Genomic DNA, 21,027 nt, shown 5'->3' on the forward strand with positions numbered 1-21,027 from the left:
CATGCGGCGGGACGCCTTCTCCAAGTAAGCGCGAGCAATCTCAACATTGACATTCCATTCTTTAGCAAACTCGTGAGCTTTCTTCGTTCGGCCACCATAAAAGTCAGCAACTGTGGGAGGCAATAACGGTTGTTGACCTGTGACAAGCTCAACGGGCTCTTGTTAGAAGAGGAGCTCGTTTGAACATTAAAACAGAACTGGGCAACATCTAGGAGGCGCACCCACTCCATCTGGGTGGCGCCCGCAAAATGTCTCAAGTACTCTTCCAACATGCTATTGAATCTTTCCGTCTGGCCATCTGTTTGAGGATGGTAACTTGAGGACATCCGAAGTTTAGAGCCCAGGAGCTAGAATAACTCTCTCCAAAATAGTCCCGTGAAGCGAGAGTCGCGATCACGTACTATACTTTGAGGTAGTCCCCAATATTTCACAACATTCTTGAAGAACATCATGGCCGTCTCTTCAGCACTGCACGTCTTCGGAAGGGGAATGAATGTGGCATACTTCGAGAAGCGATCCACAACGACAAGGATCACACTGAGATCCCCTACCTTCGGTAACCCAGATATGAAGTCCATCGAGATACTTTCCCATGGAAGAGTTGGTACCGGTAAAGGATTTAGTCCCCTCCCCCCCCCCCGGCTTGTTTCTCTCCCTTGTCTTGTGCGGCAAATCGGAGATGTGTCTTTGTGTACTCCATCACATCATCTTTTATCTGCGGCCAGTAGTAGCTTCTCTTCAGTAGGCATAAGGTTCTCTGCCTCCCGGATGACCTGCCCACAATGTATCGTGGCACTCTTGTAAGAGAATCTTTCGCAGCCCTACCGCTTTTGGAACAAAGATATGATGTCCCTTCGTGAACAAGAGGCCATCCTCCATCCAAAATTTGCGAGTCTTCCCTTCGATGGCTAATTGTTTCAGATTCCTTGACACCAGGTCCTGGTCGAGGTGCTCTTTCACCTTAGCCTGAATATCGGTAGCCACTGTGGTGGTAGAGAAATGAGCAATCGTGTGCAATGTGGCCAAATCACATCTTCGGCTGAGGGCATCAGCGACTCTGTTCGCGGCTCCTGGTCTATAAGCAAATTCCACATCGAACTCTGCCAACAATTCTTGCCATCTAGCTTGTCAGCTGTTCAGCTTGGGCTAAGTCAAGAAGTGAGATGTTGCGGTATTGTCAGTCTTGACAACGAACTTCGATCCCAAGAGATAGAGCCTCCATCCCCGCAAGCAATGAACAATAGCTAGGAGTTCCTTCTCTTGTACCGCATAACGAGTCTCGGCTCCATTAAACTTTCTGCTCTTGAAATCCACTGGGTGACCCTCTTGGAGTAGCACCCCTCCCCCCCCCCCGAGGGCGTAATCAGATGCATCCGTCTCAACTTCAAAAGGCTTTGTGATATCCGGTAACGCCAAAACCGGCTCCTGTACCATCGCTTCCTTGAGCTTCTCAAAGGCCCTCTTCTTGTCGATAGACCACTCCCACTTATCATCCCTCTTTAGCAAGTCGGTGAGCGGGGCAGCAATTTTCGAGTACGCTCGTATGAATCTTCGATAGTAGTTTGCGAGCCCCAAGAAAGAGCGGAGCTCAGACACACTCTTTGGGGTTCCCCGGTCCTTGATAGCAGCAATCTTCTTCGGATCCATCTTCAGTTTTACTTTGCCCACTATGTGACCAAGGAAATTCACTTCGGGTTGGGCAAATTCACACTTTTCTCTTTTCACGAATAGGTGGTTCTCTCGTAACTTCGCGAACACCAACTCCAAGTGTTTTACGTGTTCAGCCAATGAGCGACTATATACAACGATATCGTCCAGATATACCACCACGAATTTGTCCAGGTACTTGTGGAAAACATGGTTCATCAACGTACAAAACGTTGCAGGTACGTTCGTCAAGCCAAAGCGCATGACCAACCATTCGAAAGACCCATACCTCGTCACACAAGCAGTTTTCGGCTCATCTCCTTCGGCAATTCGAACTTGATGATAACCAGATCTCAGGTCGATCTTGGTGAAGTATACAACGCCTTGTAATTGATCGAACAAATCTGCTACCAATGGGATGGGGTAGCAGTTCTTCACCGTCAGCTTGTTCAGAGCCCGGTAGTCGATACACAATCTCAGACTATCGTCCTGTTTCTTCTGGAAGAGCACAGGGGCTCCATAGGGAGCTTTGGAAGGTCATATCGACCCCGAGCGAATCAGATCGTCTAGTTGTCTTCGTAGTTCCGCTAGTTCGGGAGGCGCCATCTGATATGTCCCTCGAGTAGGAGGTCTTGTGCCCGGGAGCAATTCAATTTGATGGTCTGCCGAATGTCGGGGTGGCATACTCATAGGTAACTGATCAGGCATCAAGTCCTTATTGTCTTCTAGCACCTTCTCTACTTGTGGTTCCACGCATTCAGCAAGGGTGTCTTCTTTCATGGACACGGTACACAAGTATGTAGGCTCTCCCTTTTGAAGTCCCCTCTTCAACTGCATTGCCGAGAGGAGTGGCCCCTTTTGCTTTCGGTCGGCTTCAACAGCTTTCACAAGACATGGTTTGATCCCACCATTATTAAAGACCCATTGTGGGGCGCCGAAAGGTCGGGGTTCGCCGTAAAATCCATGCCGAGGACGATCTTGAAGTCATCCATCGGGACGCTGGTGAAGTCGAGCTTCCCCGTCCATTCGCCCATCTTGATCACCACTTCTCTAGCCACACCCTGAATCGGCAAGGCCTTGGAATTGACAACTTTCATGCTTCCCCCTTCTCGGTTCAACTTCAATCAGAGTTTCTTCGCTTCGTCGGAGGTGACGAAATTATGGGAGGCCCCTGTATCTATCATAGCTCGAGTAGCCTTCCCATTGACGCTTATCTCCACGTACATCAGTTCCGTGGACTTGGTCTCGGAGCGCTCATCGCCTTTGCCCATTGAGCACATCATGTGGAATGCTCCCATTCGAGCCATTTCTCCTTGCTCACTGGCCTCATCATCATTGCACCCCTCTGCATCCTGATCTATCCCCTCGGGATTCTGTTCTACCGACATCTTGGACAAATTCTTCTTGAGGGTGTTGAACTCCCCCTGGTGAGGGCACTCGGACATTCGGTGCGGTCCTTTACAAAGGAAGCACGTGAACGGCTTCCTAGCAGTCGACGCTTCAGAATTACTACCCTTAGAAGAGGTTGGAGTAGAATTCGTCGGACCCCATCTCCTATTATCACCTCTGGGACGGAACCGACTATTACCCGTAGAGGGAGGTCTTGCTTGTGAAGTCGTCCCTCCAAACCTTTGGTTGCTTCCGCCCGTTGCAGCGAATCCCTTCTTCTGGGAGGTTTCGCGCTCCGTGTAATAGTCAACTAGCCTTTCAGCCGCTGTCATCGCAGCCGAGAGGACTCTGGTCGCTGTCGCGTGATTTCTCGCTGAGCCCACTCCTTCAAGCCATCAATAAACTGAAACACCCGATCCTTCTCGGTCATGTCCGTTATCTCCAACATACAAGCCGAATACGCTTTCACATAATCGCGAATCGAGCCTGTATGTTTCAAGTTCTTTAATTTCCTTCGAGCTAGGAAATCGGTATTCTCCGGGTAGAATTGCTCCTTGAAAACTCGCTTGAAATCGTCTCATGGCTCTAGCCTAATGGTCCCTGCCTCGATCTCGGCATGTTTCGAGCGCCACCATTGTTTAGCGTCATCCGTTAGGTACATACTCGCGGTGCTGACCTTTAGACCTTCGTCGAGCGCGCTCACTCGGAAGTATTGTTCCATGTCGAAGATGAAGTTATCGACTTCTTTCGAATCTCTTGCCCCACTATACCTGAGGGGTGTAGGCGGCTTCACCTTAGGAGTTCCACCAAAACTCCCGTCCGCGGCCATTTTCATCAAGGTATTGCACTTGTTCTCGAGTTGCTCGACTTTTTAATAGAGATAACCCATATCCGAGTTATACTCTTTCGGAATCGCCTCTTCGACGGCCACAAGGCGGCTCTCGTGCCTCTTTATGGACTCGTCTACGGCCTCGAAGCGGGCATCATGCCTCTTTACCGTCTCATCAACTACTTGGTGAGTACTTTCCAAACTCACAATGAGAGCCTCCAAGGATGGAATTTGCTCGTCCATCAATCTCTCTAAAGCCGCCACTCTCGCCTTAGTGTCACTTTTGTTCCCACTCGGATCTACCGCCTTTGATGCCATCGTATACAGCAGCCCGTGAAGAAGACCGGGTTCTGATACCAAATGTCACGGTCCGAAACTTTGAGTCGGGCGTGACGCGCACCCTTGTCTAAACACTCGACAAGAATGCAAGCGAGAGCGTCAAGCACTAGTGTTTGTCAAGCACTAGTGCATTCGTAAACGGTCTCGGGTTGTGGGTGTCGGAATCCCAGTCTCCATTGACACACACAGGCTTGTTAGTGAAGTGAAGGCAAGAGTCGTTCACAAGAAAGCAACAACAAGCAATAAGAAGGCAACTTGGTGGGAATTAGATTTTTGATTGACTAGTACTCCCAAAGAAGGAAATTTGATAGTTACATCCTGGTAGAAGGAAACATTGAAAATGTAGAATAGCGATATACCAATTTATGGAAAGAAAAGCTATGCTAACTATGCTAAACTAGGAAAGTATTTACTAAAAATATACAAAAGGAAATGAAACTACGTAGCATAAATAAACCTAAGGGTACGAAGTGTGCGGATCGTCACATCTGACCTTGCCTCGCCTCACCTAGCTTAAATGTAAAAAAGTGATTGGTTAACGTCAAACTGTAGAACCATAAAAAAAGACAGGACATACTTGTTAAAATAGCAAGGTCATTTGCCATACATTATTATTAGAACACTTGGAAAAACAAATACAACAGTACCATGAAAGAGTCATCTATAACTATAAGCTCCAGAGAGTGCGTACAAATTTTCGACATTATATTCTATGGATGCCTAAAAATAATACGGAGTAAAAATCAAGTCTCTTCAAAAATAGCATCGATACACACGATCAAGCACCACTAGGGACTGTCAACCCAATGCATGAACCCAAGCCATCTCAAGACTGGTATGGTATGACACCCCAACACTTCAGTTTCACCAAAAGTCCAAAAACTTGCCGAAGTTTCATGACTGGTTTTAGATCCTGAAGTGCGCAGCCAGCTCCACTTACCAGTGGTGTAGTACACATAATAAAGTAACCGTATAAATAGAGAATAACGAAATAACGCAATGAGGGCTTGACCCAACACGTATGAGTCATATTCTGAATGGCTCATTTATGGAGGAGATACGCTGCCCTGTCTTTGCCTTCAATTTTGCTTTCTTTGAAGCAATTTCTTGGAATACATTTGGACCACTGAAATCATTCCTCAACCCTCTCACCTTTTTCCTTTTACCACGGTCATATTCTTCATCCCTGGATATTGATATCAAAAAAACCAAAAGGGTTATAAATGAGGCCAGAATGAAAATTACAGTCGCTAGAAAGAAGATAGCTATTTAAATCATCACTTCCTGCTCCTACTCTTTTCTTTAGAAAAAAAGAACTTATATCCTAAAAAGTCTCCCTTATAACAATTTTAGAATACAAGATATTGTATAAGTACATGTTATTTACACAATCATCCTTTCATATCTGTTTTTAGGGATATTCATAAAGAATTTACTTCGTAAGTTAAAACTTTCCATGACTTTCCACGGTCTTCAAGACACCACCTTGGCTTTTCTTATAAGTAAAGGCTTGTTGAAACAATTCAAGGTAGTTTACAAGAATACCCCTCCCGTTCACCATTAACCACAAATCCACCTCTTATTTATCACCCACCGCAAAACCACGTGGCCCCCCAACCCCACCCGATCTCGGTTTTTCAACCTTCCACGTCTTCCTCTTGGGATTGTCAAAGGCGACTCATCATGCCTCTCTCTCTCTCACTCGAACTAACTGTCCTCGTTGTTTGGTGTCGGATTTTGGAGATGGGGTTGTGTGTGGATGGTGGGTCAGAAAAGGGCGGTTTTTGAAGGGTTGAAGAGGGAGAAGACATAAAGGTGGGATTAAGTCTAAATTTTTTATGGCTGCAAGGACTCTGATACCGAAGGGGGGCGAGAAGCGATTTGGGTTAGTGTTGGTGGTGGTGATGTGGATATGTGGTGGGGTGTTAGGTCTGCCTCTCTTTCTCTCTCACTCGAACTAACTGTCCTCGTTTGGTGTCGGATTTTGGAGATGGGGTTGTGTGTGGATGGTGGGTCGGAAAAGGGCGGTTTTTGAAGGGTTGAAGAGGGAGAAGACATAAAGGTGGGATTAAGTCTAAATTTTTTATGGCTGCAAGGACTCTGATACCGAAGGGGGACGAGAAGCGATTTGGGTTAGTGTTGGTGGTGGTGATGTGGATATGTGGTGGGGTGTTAGGTCTGGTGGTGGACATAAGAGGGCGATAGGTTGCATTGTTGGAAGTGGAGGGAGCCTTGGAGTATGATGAAGGGTGGTAGTGTTTGTGTCTGGGTAGTTATGGCAGGTAGTGGAGAGACTTGGGGAAGGATATAGGGATAAGTAAAACAGGGTATATGAGCCGTTTGGTATATTTACTTCTGTTATTAAAGGAAATCATATGAATCCAGTGAATGAGCCAAAAATGAAAAGTGGTATAATACAGTAACAGGAGGGAGTATAATAGGTATCAAGTACCAATTTTCCAATGAAAAGAAAATAGTAACTAACTCTAAAAGAGAATTTGGGTAATTTGTAATCATGAAGTTTTACATCACATGCGTATTCACAGATAAAAAAACACATGGGAAATGAAATACAAATGTAGATCAACTCACCATTCGTCCGGTACATGACCAATTGTGACAACCTCTGGGACATTGTCTTCCGCATTTTTTGAGGGAAATTCTATCCCGCCCCAACCTACCATGGTAAACCAATACAATGAAACCATATAAAAACCAAGATGCAACGAAAATTAGCCACCACATAAAACGAGGTACAGAGAATATTCAACAAAGTAGCATAGGCGAGCAGACTAATGAAGACAGTAAAGTAGATACAACAGATGACAGTCTGTTGCTTGGAATTTGGAAACATAACACGGTACAACAACAACAACAACAACAACAACAACAACATCAGAGCCATAATCCCAAAATGATTTGGGGTCGGCTGACATGAATCATCCTTTCGAACCGTCCATGGGTGAACGCACGCCTCAAAAAGCGAATAAAAAGGGAAAATGAAAAACAAAAAGGGAGAACGAAAATGTAATGGAAAGTCAAGGTAAACTTAGGGGTTTTAAAATCGAATTCCGGATTTCTTTTATAAAAACTTAAAATTTACATCGAGAGAAAAGATTAAAACGATTTTGAAAACCGAAATAGAATTAAGGGTGCGGAATGCCTTAAAAGTGGATCAAAACAGGAGTAAGTTAAGTCACCGCAGGTCAACGGCAGCCGACTTGAGAGCAACAATTTTTTTTTACAACTTACAAGTAAAAAGGATATATAAAGAAAAAAAGGGAAAAAAAAATAAAGAGAAAGAGGAGTGTAAAAACTGAAGAAGATATCCTCAACGACAAAGAAGGGAAGGTAAGCAATGCTGACATAAACCTCTACAAAGACCTTTATTAGACCGTTGTTATCATAATTAAACCAAATTTCAAATGGGTTTTTCTAAAATGTGCCCTAAGGGCACATGTTAATAACCTTAATATGGTAGATTGACAACATATTCTCATGAGATATTTAACTATAAACTCATTGTTACCATAATTAGTGAGAATATATTGTTAATCTTACAATATTAAGATTATTAACATGTGCTCTTAGGGCACATTTTAGAAAAACCCATTTCAAATTCTCTGAAATCCATTTCCCGCTTTTTATTCCTAGCGCAAGTTTGTGTACTGATGAGTAACAGTCTTATGCCATGGGTTGTAGGTCACATACAGTAAAGAAGAGTTTCAGAACTGCCTATTCTGTTATACCAGCTCAGATCAGTTGCTAACTGATCCTGTAACAGAATTCTGTCAAGGGTTTTGGCAGGAAGACTAGGTTAGAGTCTATAAATAGCTCACTGACGGTTGTCTTCAGTAGTTAATCATTTTCTTTGACTTAAAATTCTTCTTCCTTACATCTCTGAGTAAACTTCCAGCAATATAATCTCTGGATTATATTTCAAGTCTTAATAACAAGCATTTCATTTGGAGGAAAATATGACGAACAAATTGCAAACAGTACTAAAATAAAAATAAACTGAAACAGGAGACACCGCCAAGCCTAACTTTGACACCAGGAAGTAAGGAGAAACCCAAAACAAAAACCTGAACAGTTACTAACCAGTGGTTTCCACCAATACTCCATTTTGTGGTGGAAGATTTTGCTTTTCTGCAAAAGAAACATCACCATCATTGCACTGCGTTTCCATGCTAATAGTTTCTTTTGACAGCTTCACACTCGCAAGCACAGCTTGGTTAGATTTGATTCTACTGTTGAGTACTTCATCCAATTTTCCCACAGATGAATTGCAGCTAGAGTTTTTCTGAAACTCCTTTGAAGCATCCTTCTGCCCCTCTCTAGAACACGAGCCATTAACTGCCATACCAGAATCAGTAGAACCGGACAAGGAATAAGAAATTTCAACACCGGATGATGCCAGTGCAACGACAGAAGTCGTGTTTGCAGGAAGACCTTCCTCATTGAGCAACTTCTCAGGCAAATTGAGTTTTGATTGTTGTTTCATCTTCTTGGATTTTTTCCTCTTCCTTAAACTTACGGCAGCAAAATACAGCATTTTGGTGCTTAAATGCATCCCTACGGCTCTCGACTTTGATATTTTCTTCACTGGTCCTCGCCGGAGTAAATCTCCTCCGGATAATAATTTATCCACACGTTTCTCTTTGAGTCTTACTTTTCTCACTTTTTCATTCTATATAAAGCAACCGCCATATTTTAGAAAAAAGAGGTGCTTCCTTTAGTGGGATATGAGAGGAAAAGACAAATAAATATTAAGCTTACTTTGAATGCTTTACTTGCAATGGTCTCTTGAGTTATGGTCTCTTGAGTTATTGAATCCGGCAGGACAACTGCGGCGGGCTTATCATCCTTTGCCTGCAAAAAAAATACAACAAAAGGACATTGGTAAATCAACAAAACCTCTCAAATGCCTTCTTAATCTGAAGAACGAAAACAAGAGAAAGAACGCACGTACCATATCAGAAGCTAAAGCACCTAAACCATTTGCTGCATTTGATGAGCAATCACGACTGGCAGTTTTTTCTTCAAGGAAGCTAGAATCACCCATAGGCTCATTGTTGCTGTCAGAGCCACCACCAAGGACTGTAGTCACAACAGTAGTCTGGGCACGATTATTTTCAGCACACCTAGTTGATTGCGTCGTTTCAGCTAAATTAGGCTTTGGTATCGGCGAATTGTTATCATTTTCCAAAACTGAGGGTTCTGATGAGATTTTGCCTAAATTATTACTTAACTCTTGCTTCAAACTACTTGACAATTTTGGTTGAGCCACAATCTCAGAGGATTTAGAGTTCTCCACCTGCTTCACAAACAATCCAGACTGAATAGCCTCTTTCGTATTCTTTTCAGCAGCACCATGATTAATACTAGGAACGGCACTTGATACATTTCGCATAGTTTGGAGCAAGTTTTCCTTCTGTACCATGGCCATTGCTTTCTTCGAAACAAACTTCTTCCTATCACGTACATAAAACAGCATATATGCTTTTTGCTCCATGACCATCCTCTCACTCACTTGAATAACCTTCATTATCAAATCATGAAAAAGAGATTCAGATGAGCCATTTGACACAGCATCTAACAATACACATTAATTGAACTAACACAGTTCTTCATTTGAGAAACAAATGTTAAAGATATGAAGGAGGAAAGATAAATACATGTGTAACCACGAGTAACCATACTTGATGGTCCAGATAAGCCTAAAAAGTTAGAGCGCGAGAAAAACTAATATATTTATGGGCTATGCTACTTGGCTCCTGCACTTATTCTGCATACAAAACTTCTTGCACACTAATATATTTACACTTCATAATAGGTCAAAACATGAAAAGTTGTCCGAGAATAAAGTGTCAATCACCGATTACTTGCTAGTATTTCCAGAAACTTGATATATTCTAATCATTACTTTCTGGGAAAAAAAACATTAGGAAAAGGAAGCTTTGCATGTATTTGTCAAAAATGAGGCCATGGGAGACAACATAAACAGCTAAGAACTAACACTGTGTATTTGTCAGAAATGAGGCTATGGAAACAACGTAGACAACTAAGAACCAAGGAGGCGTTTCGTAAGTGGTAATAAGGAAAGGGAAAGGGAATGAAACAGCTTCTTTCCCTTTGTTACTGTTTGTTTGACACGTTATTCCATTCCCTTTCACCAATTTTCAGAATGGGTTTACCCCAAATCACTCTAATTTGATTCCCCACCCCCCTAAGGGTTTCCTATACCCTTTCCCTACTCGCTCCATACACCACCGCTTAACCACCTACACCACCCATCAACAACTATCATGGACACCCACGACCACCTATCATGCCGGGACCATTACCAATGTTCTCACCAGTGTGCCCACCCCCCGTGGCCATTACCGGCGAGACCACCATGTGCCATTCATGCCCTCTTTGAACCCACCACCACCTTGTCAAAATCCTCACCCATAAACCCCAACCACCATTTCCACTCACGAAAATCCCTCCCCCGCCCACGAAACCTCCTTTACAACCCTGCAAAACACCAGGAGAGTGAATATGGGTGTTTCATGAATGGGGATGGGGATTTCGTGGGTTAGAGTGGTGGTTGAGGGGGATTTTGATGATCTTGGCAACGGGGTTGTTGGATTACGATGATGTTGGCGATGGGTCAACAACGACATGGGATTATTGCCGGCGACGTGGGTTGTTGACATATGAAAGGTGGTGGCGGGAGATGGTAGTGTTTGTAGACAGTGGTGGTCGTAGGGGTTGAAGATGCTATTTTCATTATAAGAAACATAGGGGTGATTCCATTCCTTTCCCTTTGTTTCCCCTCAAAACTAACACATATGATGAACCTTTTTCAAATAACAGCCGCATTTGGCCACAGGCTATTATATTAGGTCCAGCACAGCCCATACCAAATTCTTGTAACAAAAATATCATTTTTTTTTCAATGGCTTCCGGCCTCCAATATACACCCATGCTCAACACTCGCAGCAAAATCTGAGAAATGTGAGTTACTCCAGTCGTAAAAATGGTAAGATTTTTCTTGAGCTACGTATAAGGAGTAATCCTTAAAAACTAGCATATTCTAGTTGCTCCGCTTGCTAGAGGAACAGTTGAAAGCGGAATCAAGTACGCTGATAAGCACTATAGGCAGAACTGTTCCATCACAGCCTAGTACATTATGAAGTTAACTCAATACAGTCTCCAAAAAAACTGATGTCCATGACCAACCGTTATGGACACAAGTATAAGCCCTACTTGTTCGCCGTAGCATTATAAATCCATCCATAGCATCAGTACAAAGCTATTGGTCAGGTAACTCAGGTTAGGGTACTGCAACAGGTGACTTGTATGCCTTCATGTTGGTTAAATTACAGATGGCCAAACGCCCAGATGCAAACAATACTTGATTGATGTAGTTTCTTTTCGTAGCCATCCAGCAATAAAATATTCCACATTGACTATAAACTTATCTACACGCTTTGACTTCAAATCAGATATCCGACACCCCCACTGTTAAACAGGACAAAGCCCTCGACACTGTACTTTACTCGCACAAGATTATTTTTTTTCAGAGAAAAAGCTGTGTCCAACACTCAATCTTGTGTTGCATCAAATAGCAAGCAAATGAGTCCTATATAATTACAAGACACTGTCACATAAATCGAGATTTCATGTTCCTTGCGGCTACGGAAAAGCTGTCAAAAATATCATACCATATCTGATTGACATTTATGTTTACATTCACGAGAAAAAATGTCTATCTGAAGTCTTGCACTATAAACCGGCCTGCGCCTCAAGATTGCCATGCTCCCAAATTGGTTGATTAGAAAAGTCCAACATTAGTCTGAGGTTCAGCATAAAACACATGCCTGAACTTTAATCCTTTAATCAGTTACATCCGAGCGCAGGAAAATATGGGATCTCCATGCAGTACCAAGCATGTTTGGCCTTTGGTCCCTAGCAATATTGTCCCTTATTACATGTCAAAAAGCTTCTAGCTTTAACAAGTAAGTTGCTGCCTTGGTGGGTGACGTAATGGAAAATAATTATGAACATCATTTAGTAGTTCCCAAGAAGAAACAAAGCTCTTTCCACCAACGGTACAAGCCTAAATATGCCCAACTAAATTATGTGAACTACCATACATATTAGTTGAAATATAAAGACAATGATTTTACTTGAATCAACAAAGTAAAAAAGATCAAATAGCAGACAAAAACTATGTTTAACCACCAGAGGGAATTGCAGGCTAGGAGGATGAGACATACCCTGTTGTCATCCAGTGAGTACCACAAACCATTTGATGTGCGGACAAAGCAATAATAGTGACCAGAATGTGTGCTATAACCAGCGTGAACCAGAACTCCATATAGTGTATATGTCAAATCACCCTCCTGCAATGTCGAAAATTAAAGTATAATTCAGACATAATTGTTAATGCTTAATCTAGATTGTCCAACAATAAGATTAAAGCTAAAGTGGGACTCCAAAAAGTTCAAGATCTATTGATAACTTCTGTTTGGCACGTCTAGATTGCAGACAAAAGCCCTTCTAGCAACATTCTAAAATGACTCTACACTCGTATAGTTGAAAAGGTCATATATAATCTTTCAGGATTAGGTTACATATAATAGGACGGAAGGAATGTATTTTAAAGATATTAATTAGGCTTGTAAGAGAGGAAATTGGCCCCTTGATTTCCCTTCAAGCCGATTTGCTTTTATATTCCAAAGGAAAACTTCCCTTCCTTTTACACTCCAACTCCTCCATGCAAACAAGGGATTAACCTCCTCAACTACTTCTTCTCGAAGCCAAGAGTATGGAAGTAAGGGGCCAAAATGTGTACTTTGTTTTACTCTGTGGAAAACTCGGGTGGATTTCAGATGACTTGCATCAAATACTGTGTGGAGGAATATGACGGACTACTAATTTACAGTATACTGAAGTGCAGACATGAGCCATTGCGCTTTAAGTTTATTTCGTTTCAAAGTCCAAGAATAAGGAGTCTTTTAAGGGTGCGCAAATCTAGCTCCGGGACGAAAAAATGGACCGGACTGGACCATTTGGTCTGGACCGAAACCCGAGCAAATTCTTTTAGGTCCGGTCCTCGGTCTACATTTTTTAGGTTTCGGTCCGGTCCAAGACCTGTTAATTTACGTCCGGACTAAATGGACCAGATTTTAAGTTTTCAAAGACTCGTCATTAAAATATCATAAAACAAATGATCATTTAATCTTTGAAAGACCTTATAAATTAATATTAAACAATTATTTAATTAAAAGCAATTGTCTAATTATTCAATGCAATTGATTTAGCGGAAATTAAATGTATTTATCATATACGAATTAGTGAAAAAAATAGTTTAGGTCCCATTTCGGTCAAAGACTGGACCGGACCAAATATTTCGGGTTCGGACGGTCCAAGGCCGAAAATTTTAGGTCCGGTCCTTGGTCGATGAAAATTTTATTTTCGGTCTTTGGTCCGGTCAGGTTTTGGGCCGATGCTCAGCCCTAGTTTTTACATGTTCAGAGAGTACAATATAAGAAAGTAAATTTATTCACTAACCTTTCTACTTTTATATTATTATTAAATAATGATTTCACCATTATCGAAACAATTTTTATATGCTGCTCCGTATAAGAGTAAAGATACAACACAGTGAAGGACGCACAAATATATATCTTTATTTAATGTAGACTAAACAGACATTCAGATTGTACCAGGCTGGATATTAGAACATAGAGTGAAGAGAACATACATATTCTCCAGTAACAAAAGGCTTTAGATCCAATGTAGGGCCAAATTGAACTTTCTTGTCAATCTTTTGCCCCGAAAAGTGCGATCGAAAACGCTTCAGATGAATAGTAAGGACATAAGGTGCTCTGGAAACCGTGAGCTGTTTGAGAGCCTTGACTTTATGCTTGCACTTTTCACATTTGTACTGCCTCTCTCCACCATCAAGTTGCTCAGGGGCAGTGAAATTCTTAAGAGCCTTATGCAGCGAATCTGCCTTGACTATTTCAAGGCTTAAATCTAAAAATGGATCAAATGTATTGGAGCAATGGGAACACTGCAAGCATTTCACCTGCAAATACCATATTGAATTAGATAGAATCTCTAACGTACTCCATATTGCAATAAGGTTAAAAATTCTGAAGGATAAAAAACGAGGTTATTTCCAGATTTCCAATGGAGCCAAAGACTCATTACTCTTTGGTTTTGGATTATGATGGAGTAAAGCAAAATGGCTCACTAAAGTGGTTGTGCGTCTTTCTCTTGTGAAGTAGGAGTCCTTCGATGCAGTTCTCGACGCAATTTTCATTTTGGGTCATTCGGAAACAGCCTCTTTGTGTTTCTAACACAAGGGTAAGGCTGCGTACATCCGAACCCCCTTTACCCAGCAATTTGCGGGAGCCATTGAGGCACTGGGGTAATGTTGTTGTTGATAAAAAATGAGGTTCACCAATAGATTAATTCCTGTGTAAATGTGCTTCACCAACTCGCTTAAGAATATAATGATATTTACCTGACTTCGTAAGCGGCCCCCAAATATCCTGTGAACTAAACTTTTTTCATATGCCCCAGGTGACTCAGCTTGGACTCCTGAAGGTAAGCAACATTTGTGCATTGATTCCAGCAAATGAATCATGAACTCATGTGCATCTTCTTGTCTTGCATTTCGAAAGTTACGAGATATGGCTTGATACGAGGTCAAGGAGCGTAAATTACACAATATACTTCAAAGTTAAAAGCAATAGCTACCCCCTCAGTCACAAATTATTTACAGACTAACAAGAACAAATATAACAAAAACGGCAGGTCAATAACACAACAATTAAAAAATAAATTAAAAAAACACATTATCTTAGTGCCTGAAGGGATCTCACAAATGGCGGGGAAGAGTAGGGAGCGGGGGGGTTAAACTGCCGTAGAGGTTGTGTCTTAACGACCAAAACGAAATTTGCATCTTAGGACTTCTACTTCAGTGCTTCACAGCTAAAGAAGTGCAATCAGTTTGGTGAACCATTTTGTTTTATTCCATCATTATCCACAACCAAAGAATAATGAGCCTTTGGCTCTATTGAAGATGTTAAAAGCAAATAACGGAGACATGAGTAAAGAAAAATATTTGGCTTGGGAGTTGAGAGTAAATCAAGATAGAATTAGCATCTAATAAACTAGGATTATTAACCAAACATGGGAACAACATAAAACCAGCTAAAGAGGTTAAGATTAGTAAATTCACAGCCCACAGAAATTTTTGCTATAGACAATCAAACTCCACGTAAATTTATCTGAGAAGAAAAATTCTAAGACACAATAAATGACAGCTAAAACACTAAAGCAATCTTTAAATTCAATGGAAGGCATAACGTCGAAGCAAAAAATACAAAAGCTAGAAAAGAAGATAAAGGAATGCAGAATATAGTAAAGCGATCAATCAGCAATAAAGTTGTAATGGATACATCTCAAGTGTGAAACAAGATCTTTTGGTGCTAAACTTCTCCCAGAAGCTTGAAGGGCACGACTAATATGTTTCTGAATGGCACATAAAGCACAGAAACCGGCAACCCGACCTTCAAAGAGAAAAAAGAAAAATCAATCAACGAGATACATTCTTGCACGAAAAGAAAATTGATAGTCCAAAGTTCTACAAACAAATCTAACCAAATTTCATGAACAGGCAAGGAATATCTTGCATACTCGCTTAAAAGTTGCAATATACAACTGTTAGCTGATTACTAATAAAAGAAGAAAAGAAAATGACTGCAAGTCAATGGACCTTCAATATATAGCTTCAAACGAAGTAAACCTATCATCATAGACATAAAACAAGACCCCAATTTCCCCCACCAACGTAGTTTACTTCACTGTATTAAACCACAGGTACCAAGTTTGCACAGACCACACCCTCAATTGCTGAAAGCTGTCACGCCAAGAATTAACTGGTTTTCTAGTTACGGTATTAACATTGTAAATGAAGATGAGCCATTATATCGTTCATTGACTGGAATATTATTGGCCCCAACAAGTTGGCAAGTTAAATAATAAAATATTTCCACTTTACTGTTAGTAGCGGTCGGCAGAAACTATAATGGGCCAATGATACAATTTCAAAACGTTGTTTATTATGAACTCTATTACAATACTCACTAGTCCATTATGCTAGGTGCTCCCGTGCCCAATATGCTTACTTTACCCCAATGAAAACAAAATACTCTACAATGTCGAAAACGCAAAAAAGTGGTGTCTATTTCCATCTCGGTGATCCTTACAGAATAAATTGATCATTCTATAGTCCTAATGTTTCTTAATACACAGTATAAATGAGTTGCATGATTCTTACAACAATTGTTCTGTCATTATTTCCATGGTTATGTTCCACTTTCAAACAATAACCCTAAGTAGGATAGATACACAACAACAAGAATATTACTCCCCAACATAACAAGGGCTATCACCTATGGCAGGGTAAGGGAAGGTCATGCATAAATAGAAAAGTTATATACAGATGGTCCTTAAATGATATTGTCTCAAAATCGTATTGATTAACTAAAACTTTCACCATACAAGAAGTGCAAAAGGTAATTTTCTTTATTTCATGTTATAAATGAAATACATTATTTTCCTTGATCCCCTCTGTAAACCAACACTCCTCACATAGTCACACAAGCAACCAATTAACACGCTTCATGAGAATCTTAACCGAAATGAATATGTATGACTCTATCTCTATTAAAGTCTTGCAGACGGGAGAATGTGCTATCATTCACGAGTTGCATTGATTCTTCATACTTGGTTTTGGCACGTTTTTAGGAGAGACAAAATGCAAGTACATTGCACAAATGTCCCGATCAAATTTTTACCAGAGGAAAGAAAAAGAACGTAATGCAACATTTTTTTGAAAAAAAGGTAGTGTTCTGATTCAGAATGATACTAATACCACCACCTCTACTTCTTCACTAAAACCAAAAAAAAAAAAACAGGGAAGCCACCAACAACAGCATAGTGAAGCACAAAACCACACTGCAAGTTTTGCATCCTAGCTGAAAAGAAAATGATAGAGACACTCACAAGTGTTCTCGTGCTTGCCATTCTGCAAATAGCCTACCAAGGGCTCCGTGTAAGTGAGACATTGTATAACTGCATTCAGAAAACATGTATTCCCAAGATTCTCCAATCCCGCACCCTGTTAGAAGGTCCGTGAACAAGCATCAGAGTTAAAAAAAAAACATTGCAAAATGTCAAAAGAAAATCAGCCACAATACGCATGACACACTTCCATTTATTGGAAAAAGTACGCCCTCCATTCCCTTTTTGTTGTCCCCTCTTTTACCTTAATTTATCCAAATTAATTGTCTTTTTTTCTAAATTTAATAAGGAAGGAGGACATCCAATATCGCCCCTTGTTAATTAAATGACACTCCCTCAATCAAAATAACATTGTCCTCATTCTCTTTAATTCAGGAGATAAAGTTGTTATTTTACCACTTCTCCTTATAAAGTTCCCAAAAAGGAAATGGGAACAATAAAAAATGCAATACAGGGAGTATTTTTTTCGACACAATGATCGAAGTAGTCAGGTTATAGCATGAGATGAAGCCAAAACATCCTACAGCCGCACTAGCTTGTGATTATCATCAGGAAGTGCACGGAGAGCCATCGTTTTCAAAAGAAGCAGAAGCAAAAATGATCAAACTTGAAGAGTATTATAATCAGAAAAGGCACAACAACAGAGTATGTACTCCGTATAATTTTAGTGCAAGAATTGAACTTTACCAAAAAAAAGATCAAACTTGGGGATTGAAACACCGTAACAGCTACATATACCGATGGGAAAACGCAGAACAAAGCTAACTGATGTAAATAGGAAAAAAAATCGACAAAATGCGGAAACAAAAATGCATTTACCACAATCAAACACAATTATAAATCGACATAATCCATCTTATCCAGATAAAATTCTACGCAATTTCCAACCATCATTCGAAACAAAAAAAAAAAATCAAAACAATAATAGAATGCGGTGAGCTTACAATTCGACGCAACGGCATTCGAAATGCGAGAACCGCATCCTCGAAGAAATCGGTAGTGTCAACCAATCTAGAATTGAACGACGACGAAGACGAAGGTTGTTGAGAACAAGGAACAAGCGTAGATTTAATATATGAATTAGGGTTTAATGTTTCTAGCTTGAAATTAGGGTTAACATTTGGGGAAAAAGATTGAGGCTTTCTAGCCAAATGAAACTCCACTTTCCGCAACGACGGCGTCGTTTTATCCACGGATGGCTCCGATGCGGCTGCCATGGAGAGAGACAGAGGGACGTCGAGTGGAAGGAGACAGTGTGGAGACTGCCAAACTAATCACTAGGTTTCAAATAGTGATGCTAACCTACCAAGTTATAACCCGGAGAAAGTATGTCGGGTTGAATCACTCGGTTTCATTTTTTTGTTTTTGTCAACTTTCCTTATTTAGACATACCGGGTGGTATTAGCGCGTTTGGTTCGCGCATGGGTATGAGTTTGGAATTAGGAATCATAGCGGGGTGGTATGGGTTTGGAACTTGATTTCTCATACCTTGTTTTTGTTTCAATTTTGATTGGAATTGAGTTGAACATAATCAAAATTAAAAAAAAAATAAAGGGTGTTGATTTTCGCAGTACGCATTTTACTCATCTCAGTACGCTTATGACAATTCTACCCTTCTCATTACCCTCTCATTTCTCCATCTATCTTAATTCTCATCTATCTCTTCTTATTTTCTCTCCGACCTACCACCGCCGTCAACCATCGCTATATAACACCGCCGTCAATCACAACCCTATATCACCGCCATAAACCATCGTTGTCATCAAACATCACCGCCCTATACCATCTCCCCACCTTCGTCTCACCATCTATATTACTAAGTGTTGATTTCGACATTGAAGTAGTAAATCATAATCAGAAAATAAACAATAAACATTGATTGAACTACCACGGTTGTCAAACATAGTTCATTGATTTAGTAATTTAAGTAATTAATTTAGAAAGGTCATTGTCAAAGGGGAACAAGAAGCGTCATCGGTCGTTGTCGACATCGGGTATTGTGAGAAGATGACAAAGAGACAACAAAAAGGGTTGCTCGTCGGCGAAGAGGATTGTCGACGGTGGTCGGCGTCTGCAACGACTAGTATTGGTGCTTGGTGGTTGAACTTGGTGGTAGGGTGGACAGGAGTGGTGGTTAGACTGGCTGGTAGGGTGTATTGTGGGATTGTACTGCGATTGTTTGAGGCTTTTTTTTTTCCTTTTTCTTTGATGTAGTACATTAGTTTTATCTTAGGGGTACTAAATGGAAATTAGTAGGCAAAAAGTACTGAATTGAGTAAAAAATGTACTGCGAAAATAAATTACGAAACTAAAATACAACATTAAAAATAATTATTTTTGATATTGAAAAATCATGAAAATGAAGATTTGTATCAAATAAATGTAAAAAAAAAATCATTTAAAAATGTTCCACATAAGTTTTTTTCATGATTTTTGGTTTTATTATTTGATACCCATGGGTATCAATCTCATATTCACCTCCCCCCTTGGGTATGAGAAACTCATACCTCATGGGTTTGAGGTATGGGTATGAAACTCATATTTTTACCAAACAAACACCTAGTATGGGTTTTTGGCTTATTTCAAACTCATACCTCATACCTTTATGAATTGAAACAAACACCCCCGTCTTCCTCACATCCAAACCAAAGGTATCATGGACGCACTTTTTGGTCAACTTTCCTTATTTAGACATCACATTTACTTCCTCTTATCCAAATCAAAGGTATCATGGACCCATTTTTTGATGAAAAATGGTTTCATATTACCTTTGGTTTGGATAGAGGGAGTACTTTGTTTATGAAACAAGCGTGTTTGCTTGGTTGTCGGGGGTTCGCGTTGATAACGGCCCTTCCTCATTTAATCGGATTCGGGTTAACCTTGGGCCTTGAGTTCGGGTGTCGAGTCAGGTTATTCAGGTCGGATCGATTTTGCTCGGTCTGCTCATTATACAAGTTCTCATTTAACATTTAAGAAGAAATGATTTGTTTTACGCCAAGACAGGTAAAAAAGATCCATTCTTAATTTCTTAGGGTTTACCTGGATTGAATGTAATGAACCGGAATAAATCTATAATCTATAAATTTAATTAAAAGGCAAGTTGAGTATTTTTTTTAGCCAACACGTGGCATCACCCCTAACCTTTAATTGTATTACCATAATTATTACCTTGTGTTGCTTACTCCGTGTTGCGATACGGGTACTTTCGCGCTGCGGTGCGGCTGCACTACTACAGATACAGGCTATAACAACGGTTAAAAACCGTTGTTATATAAAAAAACGGACGTTGTTAAAGCGTCCGTTGTTAAAGGTTTTAACAACGGTTGGTTTTTTAAGAAACCCGTTGTGAAAACTATTAACAACGGTTAAAAACCGTTGTCGTTACGAGACATTCGTTGTGGAAAGTGTGACTAATTTTTGGTGGAAAAGTTATAACAACGGTTACAATAGAAAAAACCATTGTTATTGTAACGCCCCGTAAACAACAGGAGTACAAAATGGTATATTTTATTAATAGCAGCAGAAATTACAGAGCATTACCGCCGTATTTCCCCATACAGAGAAATACAAGGCTTACATTATTCTTTAGTACAACAAAATAACTAGAAACAAGTCTTATTGATAAGATTATATTATTATGATACATTATTCTTATACTATTTTCTTGCGTCAACCTCACTCATGCCCTTCCCTGTTTCCTGTACCTGAAAAAGATTAATAAAATAAAG

General features: G+C 40.5%; 1 protein-coding gene across 1 annotated transcript; it reads right to left on the minus strand.

Annotated features, from left to right (window-relative positions):
- Positions 1–4,779: 4,779 nt before the first annotated feature.
- LOC141602722 (uncharacterized) lies at positions 4,780–18,652 on the minus strand. Its single transcript, XM_074422850.1, has 11 exons — positions 18,244–18,652; positions 17,282–17,396; positions 15,673–15,783; positions 14,733–14,905; positions 13,965–14,291; positions 12,475–12,600; positions 9,177–9,746; positions 8,984–9,076; positions 8,306–8,894; positions 6,797–6,881; positions 4,780–5,390 (listed from the first exon to the last, which is right to left on the minus strand). Exons 1-11 carry the CDS (start codon positions 18,514–18,516, stop codon positions 5,231–5,233), a joined length of 2,622 nt encoding a protein of 873 aa, XP_074278951.1. The 5' UTR covers positions 18,517–18,652; the 3' UTR covers positions 4,780–5,230.
- Between the last annotated feature and the right edge of the window lie 2,375 nt (positions 18,653–21,027).

The sequence above is a fragment of the Silene latifolia genome, chromosome 1, assembly GCF_048544455.1.
Source record: "Silene latifolia isolate original U9 population chromosome 1, ASM4854445v1, whole genome shotgun sequence".
NCBI lineage: Eukaryota > Viridiplantae > Streptophyta > Magnoliopsida > Caryophyllales > Caryophyllaceae > Silene > Silene latifolia.